Source organism: Ictidomys tridecemlineatus, chromosome 7 (genome assembly GCF_052094955.1).
Source record: "Ictidomys tridecemlineatus isolate mIctTri1 chromosome 7, mIctTri1.hap1, whole genome shotgun sequence".
Lineage (NCBI taxonomy): Eukaryota > Metazoa > Chordata > Mammalia > Rodentia > Sciuridae > Ictidomys > Ictidomys tridecemlineatus.
Window position 1 is genome coordinate 43,172,640 of NC_135483.1, and position 19,840 is coordinate 43,192,479.

General features: G+C 33.8%; 1 protein-coding gene and 1 long non-coding RNA gene across 3 annotated transcripts; one reads left to right on the plus strand and one right to left on the minus strand.

Moving 5' to 3' along the window:
• Positions 1–307: 307 nt before the first annotated feature.
• On the minus strand, positions 308–17,394 carry Otud6b (OTU deubiquitinase 6B). 2 transcript variants are annotated; one of them, XM_005328643.5, is made up of 7 exons: positions 17,197–17,394; positions 16,270–16,421; positions 13,971–14,051; positions 8,755–9,067; positions 6,692–6,753; positions 3,920–4,026; positions 308–3,231 (listed from the first exon to the last, which is right to left on the minus strand). In XM_005328643.5, exons 1-7 carry the CDS (start codon positions 17,276–17,278, stop codon positions 3,147–3,149), a joined length of 882 nt encoding a protein of 293 aa, XP_005328700.3. In that variant the 5' UTR covers positions 17,279–17,394; the 3' UTR covers positions 308–3,146. The 2 variants fall into 2 exon arrangements, with proteins under 2 accessions (XP_005328700.3, XP_040149806.2); XM_040293872.2 differs by having other exon boundaries at positions 17,088–17,227.
• Positions 17,334–19,001, plus strand: LOC110598472 (uncharacterized). The gene is made up of 2 exons (XR_002484313.3): positions 17,334–17,732; positions 17,837–19,001. It is a non-coding gene; the product is annotated as an uncharacterized LOC110598472 (long non-coding RNA).
• Positions 19,002–19,840: the final 839 nt, after the last annotated feature.

Below are 19,840 nucleotides of genomic sequence, written 5' to 3' on the forward strand. Positions count from 1 at the left end.
ATTCATCCTAAATAAATCTTCTTCATTATTCTAAAAAGTTCTAAGCTCCTACCTGGTTTCTAAGTGCCATGGAGATTACTTCTAAGTGCTATGGAGATTACTGCATTATCTCCCTCCACCCTGGGCATAATGCTGTATTCATATATTTATTGCAACTTCCTTAAATGCAAGAATCTGTGATTGCATTGTTCTTAGTTATGTTATATCTGAAGACAAAACAAAGGCTGAACAAAATTCTAAAGCAAAATGTGTTTTCTGTTTCTGAATTTTAAAAATATTGAAGAATGACAATGTGAACAAACAAATATTGATTTAATTCATTCATCTTTTATTCTTTTGGCAAACATCAGATAATATGAGCAAAACTACATTGCTCACAAGAGTTACACACATACTTTTTTTTTTTTTTTTGCTTTATACAAGCTGTAAACATATTTAAGTGGATAAAATTCTTGGCTAAAGACATATTCCAGAAATGACATACAATTTTCCAAATTAGGACAAAAGAAAGCTTATGTAATTTCCATTAGGCCATCATCATACAGCAAACCAAATTAATATATGCTGCTTTTTTCCCCCCTTTGTAGTGCTAAGGATTGAACCCAGAGCCCTGCACATGCTGAGCAAGCCCCCTACCACTGAGCCATATCCCAGTATCATATGCTGTTTTTAAACTAATATCTGCTATTTCGGGGTGGGGGTGGGGAAGAGCTTTTTTTTTCAGTTATACAAATATTTATCTGTAGTTTTATGAAAAACAGCTAACCATACAAATCTTGTTCATAACTGTACTGACCCTTTAAATTTTTTAAAAAAATTAAAAAGGTTAGCAGAAAATAAGATAAACTGGGGATGCAGCTCAATAGTAGAACACTTGCTTTAGCAACTCTAGGCCCTAGTACTTAAAAAAAAAAAGAAAAAGAAAACCATATAATTAAGAATATTTTAACTCTTCTTGTTTAAAAAAGAAAAACACCAATGAGTTATTTTTAGAATACTTTTGATGATGCTGGAATTTATAATAACTAGGTTTCATAAAATTTTATTATTTCTTAATGCTGATATTTTAAAGTAACGGATTTACTTCAAAATACACCCAAAGCATTTAATATTCTTGGTTTCCTTCTTTTATAAATTTCAGATGCCCCAAAAAATTCAGATTAAAGGTAACAAAACAGGTAGCCTTCAGAATATATTGCTTGGAGGCAAAATGTACTTACTTGCTCTAGTTGACCACAGTCCTGACCAGCTTCCTACAGTGTTAACTGCTGGCCAGGTGTGACTGAAGCCTTTTTTTCTTTGATATTAGAGATTGAACCCAGGGGCACTTAACCACTGAGCCACACCCCCAGTCCTCTTTTTATTTTTTTTATTTTGAGACAGGGTCTCACTAAGTTGCTGTGGCTGGCCTTGAACATGCAATCCCCCTGCCTCCCAAGCTGCTGGGATTACAGGCATGTGCCACCAAGCCCAGTCTGAAGCCATTTTTAATATTATAAACACAATATTTCCTCATAAAAATTATAATGGAGCAAAAATTCCAATGTTATAATAACATTATAAGTTCCCAGATATTTGTTTGATTTTCTCATACACTGTCATTTACCTGGCACATGATAAACAATCAATAAATACTTTGTGAATGAAAAAAAATTCAAATGTTATAAACTTGATGCTAAATCTTACCCTCTTATATCTTATATTTCTAACTTGGGAAAAACAGATCAAATCAAATAGATCTCGTTTTCATAATATTTCCTTACATAATAAATTATCAGATACATTTGTATATGTGGGTATTATCTCTTAGAAAGAACACTAAGATGCCCCAAAAAATTCAGATTAAAGGTAACAAAACAGGTAGCCTTCAGAATATATTTAAAATTATATTTATATAAATATAATTTTAAATATATTCAGAATATATTTAAAATTATATTTATATATTTAAAATTAATAATATATTTAAAATTAATAATTCACACAGAAAACTCCTGCAAACTTATTTTACTATGAAATTCTTGGTGCCCAAACAGTGGCTTTCAACTCAACCCTTTATACAACATAAGAATTCTCCAAATAATTGAGTTGAAGAAAGTGGCATTAATAACAAAATAGTGTCAAGGGCTTTTATCTAATCCTAGAGAATGAGCAGAAGGGGACAGATCTTGTAAGACAAACTGGAAAAGAGAAAGAACGTGAAATAAATGTGGCCTTGGCACCTTTTGCACTGCAAAATCCTCAACTTGCAGAAGGAAAAGAATGAGAGGCCACAAAATGTCAGTTAGTGGAAAAGGATGCAGGGAAAGCAAAACAGCTGAGTAGTGAACAGAAACCACACTAGAAAATATAAAAATAAGCAGTTAAGAAGAGAATCAAGAGATGACACTAACTCCAGTCTAAAGTTCAAGAACAGCAAAGAGTAATAAATGAATTAGACAATGCTCTGTCATGTCTTGTTAAAGTTATACACAAATAAAAGGCAAATCTCTAATCTTTAGAGGTTTAAATTTGACAGTGAGTATCTATTTACCTTTGACTTTGTCTCATTTCTTTAAACTTAATAACTGAATAAATATTTAGAAATTCTTAATTATTATAGCAAGCTTCCTAGCTGCACTGACAAGCTACATAAAAACTTCACCCCACTAATCCCATCAACACTAAGGTTAGTGAAGTCAAGTTTATTTTATAAGCATTAATTAAATTTGCCATCACAATACCACTTTATTATAATGACAGAGAATGAGTCATTTCACTTCTAGAAAAATTACACTGAAATTTTCTTTGGAAAATTTTAGTAGTGGGATGAAATTTTTAAACATTTAAAAATGTATCCTTAAACAGAACAAAATATCCAGGATGCTATATAAATAAAAATGATAAAAATGTATCAGTAAACAGGGTACGACCTTGGTCTATAAGTGATATTCTCCACATCAATTTTTAAGTTTCAAAATACCACTAAGAGGATACTGGTTAAAGTTTATCTCTGACATATTTATAAAAAGCCTGGTAGTAAGCTTATTTTTAAAATTGATTTAAGGTAGTTGTGTTTTCAGTAGCATTTAGAACAATTTAGCACTTGGTAGCAATACTCAGATCGGCACACTGTATTAAAACATAACTGTGTAACGTTTTGTAAACTAGCTGCAATTTTCAGTAGCTGTGTTCACCAACCGTGCAACAGAATTATAATGTTCTCCTAATCCATATGCATGTCTCATATATCTGAAATGAAAAAAATGAGTAGTTTTGATTAATTTATTACATATAAATGCTTATTAAGTACATAAAACCAAGCACTGACAGTCCACAGAGGTATCATTCAATAGACTACATGAACATATTAGTTGAGTTCAACACTATTTGACAAGTATTGTCAGTATTTGACAAGTACTGTCTGCAAGTGGTTCAATCACACGAGGGAAAATGGAAAGGCTGAGATGCTAAGCGTTCAATAAGCTTAAATTCTTACCTAAACACAACCAGTAATGACTACCTTAGCAAGTTCAGCTAATAAACATTAAGACAAGAATAAATCCTCCATGCTGTACTTCAGAGATTTCTCAATCCAAAATACTCTTACAATATGAAGGAAAAAAATCTCTAAGGAATAAACAGGCAACAGTAATATAATTCAGCTTTTTCACATGTTGGAACTTTATAAACTAGTCTTAAAATTTTGTAGCCTTTAGGAATAACTGCTCTTAACTCATAACCAAAATAAATCTCTTGAGGTTTAAACAATTACCTAAATCATATATATGGACAACACTTGCCTTTAATCTAAGATAAGCAGAATTAATTCAGCTAAAGACAGTGTTGATTAATCAACATATATAACCTAAAATCTTTTTACAATTTTTTTTGTCTTCATTATAAAAATATAAAACAGTAAAACTTTCTAGATACTTACACAAGTATTAATGGTTGTTTGGAATATTCTTCGCCAACTACAATAGCAGGAGAATCTGCTTGTATTATCTCTATTGGTGTTTGTAAAATGTGAGACAGAGCTCTTAGCTATGGGGAGAAAAAATGTATTAGTAAGGAAAATAAAAATGTCAATCTTATCCCAACCATAGACTACTAAAGTACATGCATATGAACAGGGTAAGCAGTCAGAACAAGCATGTGCTCTGTTCCTAACCAGTAGTGGAAAAATAAATATTTGTTGACTTAACAAATAAATATAATACTTATTAAATCAAAAGCAGGGATTCCTTTAACTCTGGCTACATAACAGTTTTGTAAAACCTTTTGTAAAACCATCAATGTCAAAGTTAGTAAGGTGGTATGATGGGTAAACTGAGTTTAATATACTGGTCTCTATTTTTTAATACACATGAACATTTCCATAACAAAGAGTTCTTGCATACCAATGTTTAAACACCAGATCAAAACAATAACAACTGGGGAGTGAGGAGACAACACAGGAAGTTTATTTTTTAAAAACTTTTCAGATGGTTCCAATGGAAAACCTATGTTGAGAACCACTGTTCTATAATTTTCAAGGCAAGTTAGAATGGGATATGTATATAAATTGTACTGCTCTGTCAAGGAATTTCTAGCTGATGAACAAATAGACAACTTTAAGTAATTCCACAATGTACAATGTAAAATCAAGAGTGTAAGGCCTGATGAATACATTACTAATGAAATGAATGCTAACACTTTGTAGACTTACTATGACTAAACCCTCTAAGCACTTAAACACTTTATGTGTATTAATTCATTCAATCCTCAAAATGACTTGATGGGATAGGTACTAGTAATGTTGTTATTAATGTTTGTTTTTTAACCTGGGGGTTGAACCCAGGGGTACTTATCCACTGAACCACATACACAGCTCTTTTTACTTTTTACTTTGAGACAGGGTCTCGATAAGTTGGTAAGGCTGACTTTGAACTTGGAATCCTCCTGCCTCAGCCTCCTGAGTGGCTGTTGGGATTACAGGCATGTACCACCACACTCAATTACTAGTGTTATTTTAAAAGAGCCAGAATCCCAAGCAGAGAAAAATTAAAAGACTTGTCAAAATCAAACATTAGAAAACTAAATGACCAGTGCTGAAATGAAGAAGTCTGAGTCTAGAGAGAAAGTTCCTAAATAAATCAATTATCGCCAATCTTTGATCACAGTACCCTGTTATTTGCCACTTTATAAGAACATTACATGAAGAACACAGCCCTTGTATAAGTTTTGAAAAAAAAGTAAAAAATTAATTCAAGAATATGGAAATAATTCCATGCTACACAGTGGCAAACACAATCCCATGCTCTATTTTGTAAAACACTCATTTGAAGCACATATTTCTTATGTCTAAAAGAGGTTTTTAAAAACTAATACAGAATGAAGGATGCAAAGCAAGCTTTAGAAATTTTAATATCCCTTCTAACTCTTCAGAAATAATAATTTCTATTTAAAATAAATCCACAGTTAATTCATGAGTAAATGTCCTTCAATGGATGTTTTTAAAGTTTTTCTCAACTTAAACAGTTGAATAAACCTCCAATACTCACGGTAATGAATGACATTATATGAAAGTTCAAGCATTTTTATTCCTAATACTAGTCACAATACTACTATAAAAATTTCCTGAGTTTCTGAGACCCAGCAGAGAGACATACAAAACTAATGGGCATGGTTCCCTCTGGTGGAGAGGTACAAATATAGCACTGCTAAGAAAAAGATCTGAGAAACATTCCTTTCACATCTTTGAAAAACAGTTCCTAAAGTGAATATGTAAAGCCATAGACTACTCAAGACGACTAATCACCATTATACAATGTGATTAATAATACTTCTAGTTTCATCCATCTGGCATTTTAGATCATGAACTTTTATGCAGATACTTCTTTATTTAATGTTCACAAATGCTTGATGGAGTATACACAGGAATTATTAGGTATATTTTATAATTAAGAAACAAGCTAAAGAAGTTAACTGACAACCCTAGGTCACATAACAGAGAAATGGAAGGGAGACGTTAGAACTTCAACCCAAGGCTAGACTTCTTAGCTTCTTTCTGATATCCCAGATTGCCCATCGCCACTGGGTCTACTCAGGTGTTTTATTTTGTTATAATGAAACAAAGTTAACAGTAAGAGTTAAGAAGTAGTGATAAAAAGAACTCTTAAAAGATCTTTATAAGTGACTGAACATATTGTTTTCTTATACAGCAATTTTAATGCATCATCTAGTGCTTTCAAGTAAGTTAACTACCAATTAGGAATTCAAAACACAATTTTAATAGATGTGTTTTGGAAAGAGTTGACTTGTAATTTTACATAAAAATCATTTTCTATATTTAATGTTAAGAAGTTATTATTCTAATAGTGATGTTCATCAGCTGAGCCATTTTTTATAAGTCCACAATATCAAATATATTGGCACTAGCAGCATCACAAATGAAAACACCATTCATTCCACCAGCTTCTCCAACACAGAGATCTAACACTGAGCTCTTAAAATGAAATAGTGCTTCTCTTACTTAAGGTAGATACTTTAATCAAAGGCAAAAGAATGTTAACTCCCTATTTCTTGGTCAGTCGAGAAATGGCAAATATACAAAGAAAATAAATTTTCAAAGAGAAATTGGGATCAGGTAAAAAATGTCTTAAAATTATAGAAGGGATTCAGAAATAATTTAACAATGCACAATCACTATAAATAATTCCAAACTTACCTCAAGTTGGCCTCCCCATGCAGCTGTGTTTACAATATCATCACAGTACTTTTCAAACTCTTCTACAGAGAACAGATCAGAATATTGCACTTAATAATTTTCACACCTCATATTACAAGGGTTCTTTTTTACAGCTCCCACAACCCCTGATGAAAATGCCTAAGTCATGAACATCTCCCTTCCCTACCACCTCCCTCCAAAATTTAATCTACTTCCCAGATCCAGATTTAATTCATCTCACTTTTCCACCACCATTCTATCCAAGAGCAAAACAATGAGTTTCTGCTTTTCTCCCTCAACTTGAGGCCCAGAGACCAACATAAGAAACCTACTTTTCTCTCTTCATCTAATGCAATAATTCTCAAAACTGCCACCATATTCACTACCTTGACATGTGTCTTGAAGCCCAAATCTGCACACAAAAGAATACCATGAAAGACTAAAATATGTAGCCTATCTATAATTATGCTTAACCCCAGTAAAGTGCAAGTGAGTTTAAACTCCTTTTCTGGAGATAGCATCAAATAGTATCTCTACCTCTTATTTCAGAAGCACTTAAATTATTTTACATCGGATCAGTTTTACCCAAGGAAAGGGATTTTTAGATCAGCCCTGGGAGGAGAAGTAAAAGACCTAATCTGAATTTACCATGGGCATGTTTTATTCCCACACTTTTTTATACAGCATGCTGAAGTGGAGTACAAACATCCTTTCTGCCCAGAGAGGGAAGGAGACTACAGGCATCTAATAGAAAGACATGTTCCATGTATTTGCTTCAATCACTGTTAAATCCTCAGTGCTCAGAACAGCACCTTGCATCCTGCCTGGCATACAGTGGGCTTCAAAGAATATTAACTGAATATAGATAATGAACTCTTTTTTTATATATTTTTCTCTGATAAGCATAATGAATTTTTACCTCCTCTCAAATGTCCTACTATAGTCAGAATTAGGGAGTTTCAGTATAAATAACTCAGTAATCATGTCAGAAATAAAGCATAGGACACTTTGTCATGTTATTTCTACACATATCAAAATATAAAGCAAAATGCGTTTTGGATGCCAAAGAAATCCTGGTTATTTAGAAAATAGTAATGACCTAAAACAGCAAGAGATATGAAGAAATTAGTTGGCTATGGGATTGGATATGCTTATAGTCATGTGTAGGCCATACTTACTAAAGGAGACCTAATCAACTGTTTAGTGTTCATTCTTATCTTCTGTATCATGCTCTGGAGGGCAAACTCAATTAAAGGAAAGTCCACCTTAACCTCCCACTCTCCAACCTATCCTAGCCACATGATTTGCTTCTATTGATTACTTTATAATCTGTGATCTTCTCTCAAAGATTAAGTTGCTTCTATTCTGTTTTTTGAGGTACTAGGGATCAAACCCAGGCAAGGCCTTATGCATTTTAGGCAAGTACTCTACCACTGAGCCACAGCCCCATCCCCTATTTTTACTTCCCTGAAACCCTTTCAGATAATTTACTTGCTCTCCCTTTCATTTAAATATGCATTTTTTAACTTCACTATAAATACTTTATATTAATTATCAGAAATATTGTAGAAAATAAAGCAGGTTATTAACTAGTTTATTTTTGGTCTAGCAAAATAAAATTTTTCTCACATAGTAATTTTCCTAATTATAGTTCATTGAGAATAACACAAATTTCCCATAGTATGGAGTAAAAAAAAAATAGTTTTCATAATCATTCTCAGCTTGTGATCTAAAAGCCAGTACATCCAGTCACTGGTCAAAGCTTACCTCTATGCTTAACTTTATTAAATATGAACACATTATTTTCAATAATAATGATTAATCCTTTTCCTACTTTTATCTCATATAAAATAATACACAAAGTGGTTGTGTATGTAAGAGATTTGAATAAAGTAAGATGTGATTGCATCTATTAAAATTATGGAAAGTAATTCTCCCTAAATTTTGTGATGTTTTCTCCTCATTAGGGCTATATGGGTTCTTTTTATGCTCAGTACTAGGAAGAGCTTTATTTAAAAACAACCATAACCATTAATAAAACATAGTAAAGAAAAATGGATTACCTGCAGTATACATATTTCCTGAATTAGGATTCGTTAAAAATGGCAAAAAGTCTTCCACATGGCTTTGCATATATTCAGCAGTTTGACTTCTTAAGGCAGCCACAGTCACAGCACAGTCCTGTTCTTTCAGTTGATCCTCAATGGCTCTATACATACAGTGGCCATCAGATGGAATCTGTTTAATTTCCAACTCTCTGGCTGCCAATATCTGAGCAAGTTTTTCACTTTCTACATGCCTAGCTCCAGATAAGTTCTCAATTTCAGCTTCAGCTATCCTTTCCTCCCGCTCCTTTTCCAATGCAGCTTTCTTTTCCTAAGATGAAAATATAGGAAAGTTAATTCATAATAATCAGGACTAATTCTCACTTATTAAGGGGATAGAGATATATGATTCTCAAAACTTTTTGCCATTTTTCTCCCTTCTCCCACAAGCATTATTATATTGACCATCCTGTCACTTGTAGAATATTCTACACCATAAATTCCTTTAAATGCAAACTATTTTACTCACTTGATCTGTGGGCCCTATTATCTAGCTCTGTACTGGGACAAAAGAAAGTCCTTCCTATGGAGTGTATTTAATAAACTAATACAGGGCTGGGATTGTGGCTCAGCAGTAGAGCGCTCCCCTAGCATGGGTGGGACCTGGGTTCAATCCTCAGCACCACATAAAAATAAAGGCATTGTGTTGTGTCCATCTACACCTAAAAAATAAATATTAAAAAAAAAAAACTAATGCCAAGTTTCTAAAAATTTTACCTGCTGATTTTAAAGTACTGTCTTAAGATTGAGTCATCCTAGGCCTTAAACTACTTCATCATATTCAAGTCCAGGTTAACCTAAGCTTCTTAACTTATTACTCCACAAGTGCGACATAAATATGCTCAAAACTTTAGAAGGGTACAGGCAGACATTCTTTATATCTAGCTTAAAAAAAGTGTACACTTATGTATATATGTAAATATATACATCTCTATATAAAAATATGTAAAGATCTATAGATATCTATACACATATACATACATAAATACCTATACACAGATATACATATATATGTCTATAGATATCTATATATGTATACACACATATACATAATTAATAAAGTAACTAATTAAAAAACTCCTATTTACAAAAAAATTAAAATACTACAGATAGATCAAAGTTCTCCTGAAATACCATTGTCATCCCAGTACTTTCTTTAGGGGTTTGGTATGTATCTTTCCAGATTGTTTTCTGATGCATTTTAATAAACACAGCATACTTGTATAAAATGTAAAACAAATGCTTTAAATAAATGCTCACAATTTGCTTTACTTATTCAAACACCTTAAGAGATCTTCCCATGAAAGCATATGTAAGGATGGGGTTGGGATGAGGTCAATGAGAGATTTGTGACACAAGTGATATGGAAAGATTGGAGGAGGAAACGATTCCTGACAGCTAAACTAGTAAGGATCACAAGTCAGACAGCACTATGTTTCAAAGGTAAAAACAGTTCACAAAGCTAGAGTACCACATTAAAATGTCAAGAGATGATATGGAGGCTAAAAAGATAGAGATATAGTTAATATATATTAAGTCTATGCTTATAAAGCATAAAAACCTAGAGGAATATATACAAAATATCTGTAGTGCTTTTTTTCTGGATGGTAGCATTAAAATACATTGTATTTTAGTGTGTGTGCCTGTATCTATGTGCTTTCTTTAGCTTCTAATTCTCTACCATGAGTTCTTTTATTTGTACACTCAGGGAGGAAACTGGTTTTCAGTTTAAGAGAATAAAAATAGTTAAATCAAATTCTAAAAATCTTAACATTTGTAGTGAATCACAGTGAAGGAGTTTGTAAACCAAGAGTAGAAAAAGTAAAGACATCCCTACTTCTAGCTCTAACTCCTCTTGGGGCTAAAGAAGTGAATGGGAAACAAATTTCAATTAACTCATTGCCACAATACTTGTACTATCTGCCTGTTATATGCCATGTTAGATGATCTTGAACTGATTTCTAAGTTCCCTGAATCAAAACAGTAATATCTCTCTAACAAAACACAAGCCTGTTTGGGATTTACCTCCCAACTTCAACAAAGACAGAAGTAACATGAACTACCTATATACAAATATGAATCACAGGATATAATATCTTAAAACACAAGATGGCACTATTACTTTATAACAAGCTAACAGTTTCAGAGGGGAGAGGAAGAGTAAGAGTAAGCACCTTGGATATCATCTAATCTAAACCACACACCCCCATTTTCCTCTTCCAAGGAAACAGATGCATAAGGATTTCCAAAGCCATACAGTTAGAGCAGAACAGGGGCCAAGAACAGAAAGCTCCATCTATTCAAGCACCTGAATCAGAATAAGAGTTGGAGCAGACCGAAGCTGAGTTAATGATGTCATGCACTTTTTTTGCTGGAGGAGTAGAACTTTATACACAAAACCCTAAAGGTTTCTAAACTACCAATCATTTTATTTTATTTTTTCCCCTCATGTTTTCCTTCAGTATTCCCAAGTAATTGGGTTTTCTTTCCAGTATACTGGGTGGGAAATCCTTTGCATTCTTTTCTTTGCAATGTAGTTTCCCAACAGCATTAGACATTGTTTTTTAACACATCATACTGGAGACAGAATGGCATCAATGACATTAAATGAAAATGTATATAAGATAAAAATAGCATGGAACATATAAATATTTTTAGAATTCAATTCTAACTTCTACTTTGGGCTTTTTCCACTAAGCCAAAAAGCATCCAAGTTTTTTGAAGTACTAAAATATTCCTGTGTCTTTCCAGATTAAAAATAAATGATGTGCTCCACAATATTCTACAGTATTCTTATACAATAAATCTTCAAACATTTTTGCTGTGGTTTCATACAAAATTGTATCTTTTCCATAAACAAACACCATTAATTAAGTGGTTTTTATTCCTTGGTATTTCAGCTAAAAGAAAGGTTCCAAATAATATAATACCAATTGTCTATCCTGATTTCGGACTCCATTTCCATAAGTATCATAATCATTTAGGGTTTTCTGTTCTAAAATTCCATTAACATAACCAAGTATTAAGAAACTGTACATTATGGGTATTTTTTCTGCCAACTGTTAAGCAACTAACTTTAAAAGCTACTAAATTTTATGACAATATAGCTGAAAAAGGTATTAACTTTAATTAGGAGAAAAGCAACACAAATTTTTGAGAAAAGTAAGGGAGTTTGTTTTGTTGCCTAAGAGTCCAGGTAGGGATGAATAAGGAGAGTTATAGCCTTATGTTTTCTGGAAATAAGTAGGCTATTGTAGGATGTATCAATTAGTAATCAGAAGTAATTCCTAAAACACAGTTATGCTGCCAGCACACAAAATTTCTAACCTTTTGTTCTTAATCTATAGAAACTAGGTGACAACTGTGAAGCCATCACTAAAAGAAAGCCTATTACAAATATAGAGCTGAATTAGACGATCTCCTAGAGAGCATGAAATCTACATTTCATTATTCTTTTTTAAAAATAATACTTTTTATACCTTTATTTTGTTTATTTAGTTTTTTTTTTTTTTAATGTGGTGCTGGGGATAGAACCCAGTACTTCATGCATGCTAGGCAAACGCTCTACCACTGAGTCACAATGCCAGCCCTACATTTCATTATTCTTTAAAATTCACAATCAAAATATTTGCTCTACAATCAAATTCTATACAAATATGAAAAATGTTTGACCATGTACCACTTAATCAACTTCCAAACAAAGGGCTCTCAGATTTCATTTTTTTAAGAGACATACTATACTGTGCTTAACACAGTGAACAACAGTTTGATTTGTTGAACCATTAGGTCTCCAGGCATTGTGTTAAGGGTTCTGGCAGTATATTATTTAATATTCATAATAGTCATACGAAATAAGTAATTTTCCCCTCATTTTAGAAACATGAAACTAAAGTTTAAAGAAGTTAAGACTCTTGTAAAGCAACAACAGTAAATGAAATAAAAATTCCATGTGGGGCTTGACATGTGGCTCAGTTGTAGAGTCTTTTCCCAGCATGCATGAAGCCCTAGGTTTGATCTCCAGTACTGCAAACACACAGACACACACACTAAACTCCAAGCTCAACTAAATTACACACTACTAAAATGCAAAGCCAGCTTTAAAATATGTATTTCAATCCTAGAAAACATCAAGTATTAGTAAAATAATATTTGGAACTAAAAGAATTGGGTTTAAACCTTTTTTTCCCCCAAAGTAAAAGAGCCTTAACTATCCAATCTCATTCCCATAATATTAAGATCATTAACTCACTACTTCAAATAAATAAGTTTCTCTTTAGCTCTTTATAATACAAATTCCATTCCCACATTTGTTCTTATGCATTCTATTTCTCCTATTTGAAATATCCTAACTAAATATTTTTAGTTTTTTTTTATTTTTGTATTTTCTTCAAGTTTTAAATCATCACTTAACATAATGAAACTTTCCCTTCTCTGAATCTTTATTGTAATTAACCATTACAAAAATATCCACATAATTCTGTGAAAATTTTTTATACCTATATATCTTGTTTAACTTCTAGGTTCAAATCCTTCCTTCATTACTTAGTACCATAGTTTTTGAACCAGGGTTATACAACACAATCACCTAGAAACACACTCTACAGATTCTAAATTAAGCCTGGGATAATACATTTGTTAAACCAACACAATTCCTTTGCACTCCCCCTTCCCCACCATCACCTTCCTAGAGAAGTGTAAACTGTATTTCCTATAAGTGCCAATTCACTGAGCACTGGCACTCTTCCCTTGTCTAAATGTTGACAGACATATACAATATACATCCTGTGCTTGCTCAGCTCATTGCTACCTTCATAACCTTAAATGTAGCAGAGGCCCTTTTCCATCTTCATTAGCCAGAACTGGATGAGCACTCATTCTTGACCCTACTAACAAATGAGCTTTTCCTATCTACAAGTCTTATTTTAGGCCTATATTTTTCTCTATAAAAAGGGGATAAGAAATTCTATTTCATAGGATTATTGTGAGGCCTAAATGAGACTGCATTTTTCACATAAAGAGCTTGACACAATATCTGAGACACAGCAAGTCCTTAATAAACCCTGACAGGAACTACTTTGTATTTTATTTTCTATACCCTTCTTATACAACATCTAAGATAGTACTAAGCCAGCAACAGCAACATTAACATGTATTTGGTGACATGGCTTTCATACCCGTCTCTTCTGTGCTTTCGATATCCGAGGAGGCTGATTTTGAAGTGCCAAGTTTGAAATATTGACAGCAACAGAATCTATCTGAAGAAAACAAAAAGTATTAACAAGTCAATTAAAAATACTTTAAAATTATTCAAGCATTAGGTCACTAAATTATAATGAAAATCACATATACTTCCAATTGATATTTCATATTTGAATAGCAGCACTAGACATCAAATTAGATAATATGGTTTGTCTCCTTTCTCTATTTTTATGAGAGAATTTATTAGCGTCCCAAGAAATCTCCTTACTGTTCTTCAAAGACAATGGTTATTCTTTCTACATGCCTTCCTTCCTTCTTGGAATGTCTACTCCATTAATCTAAATACTGTACTTTCTATAACTGCCAATTCATTTGAGCATTGGCACTCTTCCCTTCTCTGAATGATGACAGTACATATAAAATATATGTCCTATGATCGTTCAGTTCATTACTACCTTCATAACCTTCAATGTGCCAGAGGCCCTTCTCCATCATAATTAGCCATAACTTGATGGCACTCATTTTTGACACTACTAATAAATGAGCTTTTCCTAGCTTTTGCTATCTATAAGTTGATAATTATAGGCAGAAAATGTTTACAGTACCATTAGATATTATAACTAATTTTAATACTCAAATGGCTACATATGTATTTGCTGAAGTAAGAAAATCAGATTCTTCATTTCTTCTATTAGGATGAATAACTAGTATTAAGTATCTACACATTAAGCTAGTTCTTAGTATGACATATACATAAAACTCAAGGCCTCTAAGACATGCAGACAAAAATCTCAAGAGGCTACATTCCCAATATCAAAATCAGATAAAGACTTCAGAGAGTGGTTACCAACTTGACTGAAATTAAGAATCTTAAAAGGATTTTTCAAAAGATTCTACTAAAAGTCACAGCCATATTGAAAACAGGCAAGATACAGAAAAGCATTTGAAAACCAAAAAGCAATGATATAAGAATTTAGGTAGGGTTCAAAGAGAAAGCTTTTTAATTTAATGAAGAAGATAATAAATCAGAGTAGAATGGGAATTTGTATTTTAACAGGTAAAGAATATGTAGCTTAATCATCAAACATTTTTGTCCTTGGAAACCTGGGAAAAAAGCTCAATAATGAAGGCCTAAGAGAGGAAACAAAATTATTTTGCTAACAGAAGTGATCAAAATAGTATAGTGAAGACAATTACGAATATCACAATCATGACAACACAATTAAACACCTGGAGAATCATGCCTTGTTTTCTGTAGATAAAAGTAATTATAGGACAAAGAAGCCCAGGATCCTGCAGACAGGCGAATAAAATTAAAAAAGAAATTGAGACTATGTTTAATAAAAACTACTATAAATCAGTACAAATTGCTTCCCTTGTCAACATCAAAAATGAATCAAAGAAAATTTAATTGTGGCAGAGAAGATTTTATATAAACATAAGAACTTCCTAACCACCAAAAATGGTGAGGTTCTAGAGTCTATGATCCTTTGTATGCAAAACCCTTGCAATAAACTGCTATACTATACATGCTATGACAGTATTCAGAAAAAATAAGATGGTTCTAATTTTGACTTCTGCTTGGCACTTTATAACTGTTGTGACTTCAAACAAAGTTCTTAAATCTCTAACCATTTTTCCCACAGGAATTGTGGTATTATCTACACTTGATTCACTGATAATATCATAGAGTATTACCAAGGATTAAGTAAAATAGCACATGTAATATGTTAAACAAAGTGCTTGGCACACATAAATTAGCTACAATGATAAATATTAGTTCAAATGATGGAAATTAGCCTGTTTACATTTACCAAAAAAACATCAGTAACATTTCATTTATTACAACTTGTTCAAAAAGCATTTTCATAATTTAAAAATGATTTCACATTTGTTGTCCCATTTGATTTTTATAAGAACTTGTGATTAGACAGCAGAAGTATGTGTCATATTACATGTAGGGAAATTTGGCCAGCTTAGAATCTTATACTGTGGCAATTCTGAGACAAGAAGTCTGATCTTGCAACTTTCATTTGGTGAAGCTTTATCAATCTGCTCATCTTCTGGGTAAGTAAATAGGTAAAGAAATGTACCTTTCTTGTTGATTTCTTTTACAAAAACTAACTGACATGTTACCCTGGCCTCAAAAATATTAATAAAAGATTATGCAGGAGTATTACTGAGTGACTTCATTTCTATACGAATTTCATGATTTTGTATAATAAACAGTTGTTTTCAAATGATGTAAGCAGAGATAAACATTATTTCACATGCCTTATTCTCCTTGCAAGTCAGTCTCAATTGCTCCAGTTCCTCTTTATGTTTCTGTTCCATTTCTTTTTCCAACTTAGCAACATCTTCAGTGAGTTGCTTCCTCCTTTTTTTGTCATTCTTGGGAACAGCATTTTTCATGCTCTGAATTTTGGCTACAAAGGCACCAAAATCATTAAGTCAGAAATAAGAGAAAATGGGAAACAGTAAACAAATAGATGGGAAGGGGAGATAGGTACAAAAAAAGTAACTACAGAAGCAAGAAGTCATAACATATCAGCTACAGAGAAGAGCCCAGATGAAGCTTGAGACCATATAAGAATACAAAAAACAGCCTTAATAAAATCTTGAATCGGTGTAATTTATTTGGGGGGACAGGAGGAGGAAAATGGGAAAAAACAAACATTAAGTGAAGCAAGTTGTCAACTATTTAAGTATCCCTTCTGAGCCCTCTAAACTGAGGTGAGACAATTAAAAACGCATCCAATAGGGACTAGAGATGGAGCTCAATAGAAGAACCCTTACCTAGCATGAGCAAGGCCCAGCAAAGTAAACAAACACACACACACACACACACACACACACACCACTCATTAAGGTCAAGCATCGGTAACCAGGGCAGAAAATGGGGAAGGGAGGCAGAGTGGAGTTGGGAGAGAATCAGATTTGGTCCAAGACTTTGTCTCCGCGGTATTCTCAGAACTAGCCACTTGGGAGGCACAAATTAATGGTAGCAGAGTTCAAAAGAGAAAGCCTCTGAAGGCTGCGGGATTAAGGCCGCTCTGGTCGGGGGATGAGGGACAGAAAAGGCCACTCCTTACTTTGGGGAAGTCTGGGAGGATCCAGGTCAGTCATCCCTTCAGATTGCCCAAAGCCGATCTGACCCGCGCCTTTCCCAGGCTTCTAAATTCCTACTTCCTATCCCATCACCTTGCAACTCCTTCTTCTCTTTGCGATGCTTTCTCATCAGCTGCTCCTCCTCATCAAGGTCTTCGGTCAAGTCTGATTCCATGACGACCAGGTCGCCGGGCACACGCGTTGGAGAAAACCTGCAGCACGAGCCTAGCAGACACCTTCCACCCCTCAACCCTCACCCAATGCGCCATTGGTCGCCGCTGAGACCCAGCCCCGCCTTCGAGGCGGCACCAGATCAGAGACCAGCCATTGGAAGGAGGAGGAAAGTTGAGCGGGGCTTTGCGCACGCGCACTACCGTGACCCAACTCGATGGGCGGGGCAGCGAGGGAGGAAGCGCGGAAGTGTAGTCCCTAATTGACTATCGCGCTGCAGCCCCGTCGGCCGCACAGCTACGTGGCAGGCTATTGGCCCTCGCGGGAGGCGCGGGGAGATGACATAACGGGAACCATTTTGGATATTATTCAGTTTTGTGTGGTGCTTGGAAAGTACTTCGTCAATTTTGAACTTCGATGATTTTTGGCTGCCTTTGCTCAGAAGAGCTGTTGGAAAGGTAAGAAAAACAAAACATTTTAGTAAAACCATGGATTACTATTATTAATAGGGCATTTGGGTCTTTATACGATAGAGGATTAAGTTCGATTGTTTTTTTTCAAGGTCATAATACCGCAGTTCAGAAGAAAACCAACAGACCGACCCAACCGAGAAGATGCCTCCTCTTGAAGCGGATATACCAGTGGTACCCGTGGAAATACAAGATATGGAAAGTATTAAGCGTCGTATAATAGAGGAGATTAAAGACCTGTGCTTAGTGATGAGGAAAGTTATGTCAGAGCACTTGGAAGGCTTCAGGGAGTTCGAGTTAATAAAAATGTGTAAGCCGGATTGGCCACCAAGTGAGACAACCAAAGTAAATGCCAAACAAGAGGATATAGAGAAAAAGGGAGATGAAATCAAGACAAGAGGAGAAAAAGAGAATTAGAAGGGGGATCCAGGAGAAACAGCCTACGCATACTAGAAATACCCGAAACAGGACAGAGCAAATGAAGCTGAAATAATAAAACTAACTAACTAACTGAGGAAACTTTTCCAGAGTTGAAGGTCTGCAAATGGAAAAGGCTCACAGGGTACTTTTAAAAATTTAATGAAAAGGAAGCAACTCCTAGACATATTCTGGTGGCTTTTTAAAATTTCGAGGATAAAGAAAAACTTCCAGATATCCAGACAAAGAAAGCAGGTTACCGAGAGAGCGGCAAAACTCAGGCTGCCCTTAGGTTTTTCTTGGGCAGTTCTAAATGGCGGAAGACGATGGAACGGTATCAACAAAGTTTTATGGGTAAATCATTTTGAACCGGGAATTATATACCCTGCCAAGTTATTTTTTTTTTCTGTTTGCAGGCAATTGGAAGATAGATATGCAGAGGTTAAGAAAATATATATCAACTAAGAACCTGCTCTGAAAGTCTTGCTGATTTACTGTAGCCGGTAGAGAATGTGAATTAAAATAAGTAGGGAGGCAATTGTATGAAAGAATTAATGGTAAGCATTAAAACTAAAGAGCATTGCATTTCCTTTGTTACATTAAGGTAATAAAGCTAAATATAAAAATAGATTTGTAAGCAGCATGTAAAATTTTTAACTTTATAGTTTTAAGCTGCCAAAAGGCAAGCCAAATGCTCAAATGTATTGGTCAAATATTGTTTTATTTTTGCCATGTAGTATTGTAGCTAAAAACACATGTTGTTAAGCTAAGAAAAAAAAGGGCTTTGTCACTGTGGGAAGGACATGTACAATAAAGACTGTACTTGATAATCTGACAAAAGTTGGAAAATGGCAGTTTTATTTCCCTATATGTTTAATTATAGAGTGAAAAACAAAAACTGACAAGTTTGTCCTTATGTATCAATATCAGTAATACTGATAATGTAGGAAGAAAAATTCCAAACCACTGGTGGGGAAGGCTAGATAAAACCTTGTTTGATATACTGAATTGGGAAAAACAGTAGTTACTCTGTCATACAGTAGTTGATGTAATTTAATTTGTCATGAAATTATGGAAAAAAATATAATATATACATTCCAAGTCAGTCTATCTTATTCATCAGCGTTGCCTGAAAACTTACTAGAAATGTGGTATGCTAGGTCAATAGCATCGTGGTATTAGATTATGAAATACTAGCTAAACATCTTCAAGACTTTTCCCTTAGCACAGTGCAGCATACATTACGGATACTCTGTAAATGTTAATCGCTATTGGTATTAACTAGAAACAGTTTTGCTTAAATAGTAGTATTGTAGAAAAGATTCTAAAATTTTAATCTATATTTGAATTAAAGATTTGGTCACATTTCCCAAATATTCTAGTTGTTAACTTTTGGGTAGACTTAATTCAACCCATGTCCTGATATTTCCTAGGTTTCTGGATAAATTGATCTATCTATAAAAGTAACCAAAGACCTGAAGTAATCATCTAATTGGTGACATAGATAAATAGAAGTATTGGCAATAATTGCAACAGTAGCTCTAGTAAGTTATGAGGCTTTTTAAATTCTCCAGTGATGATCTCTGAAGGTGATACCACCATTGTATTAGTAAGCATGGACTAACCCAGTGGTTTTTAAACTTGAATGTGCCCACCAATTGCCTAAAGATTATATTAAG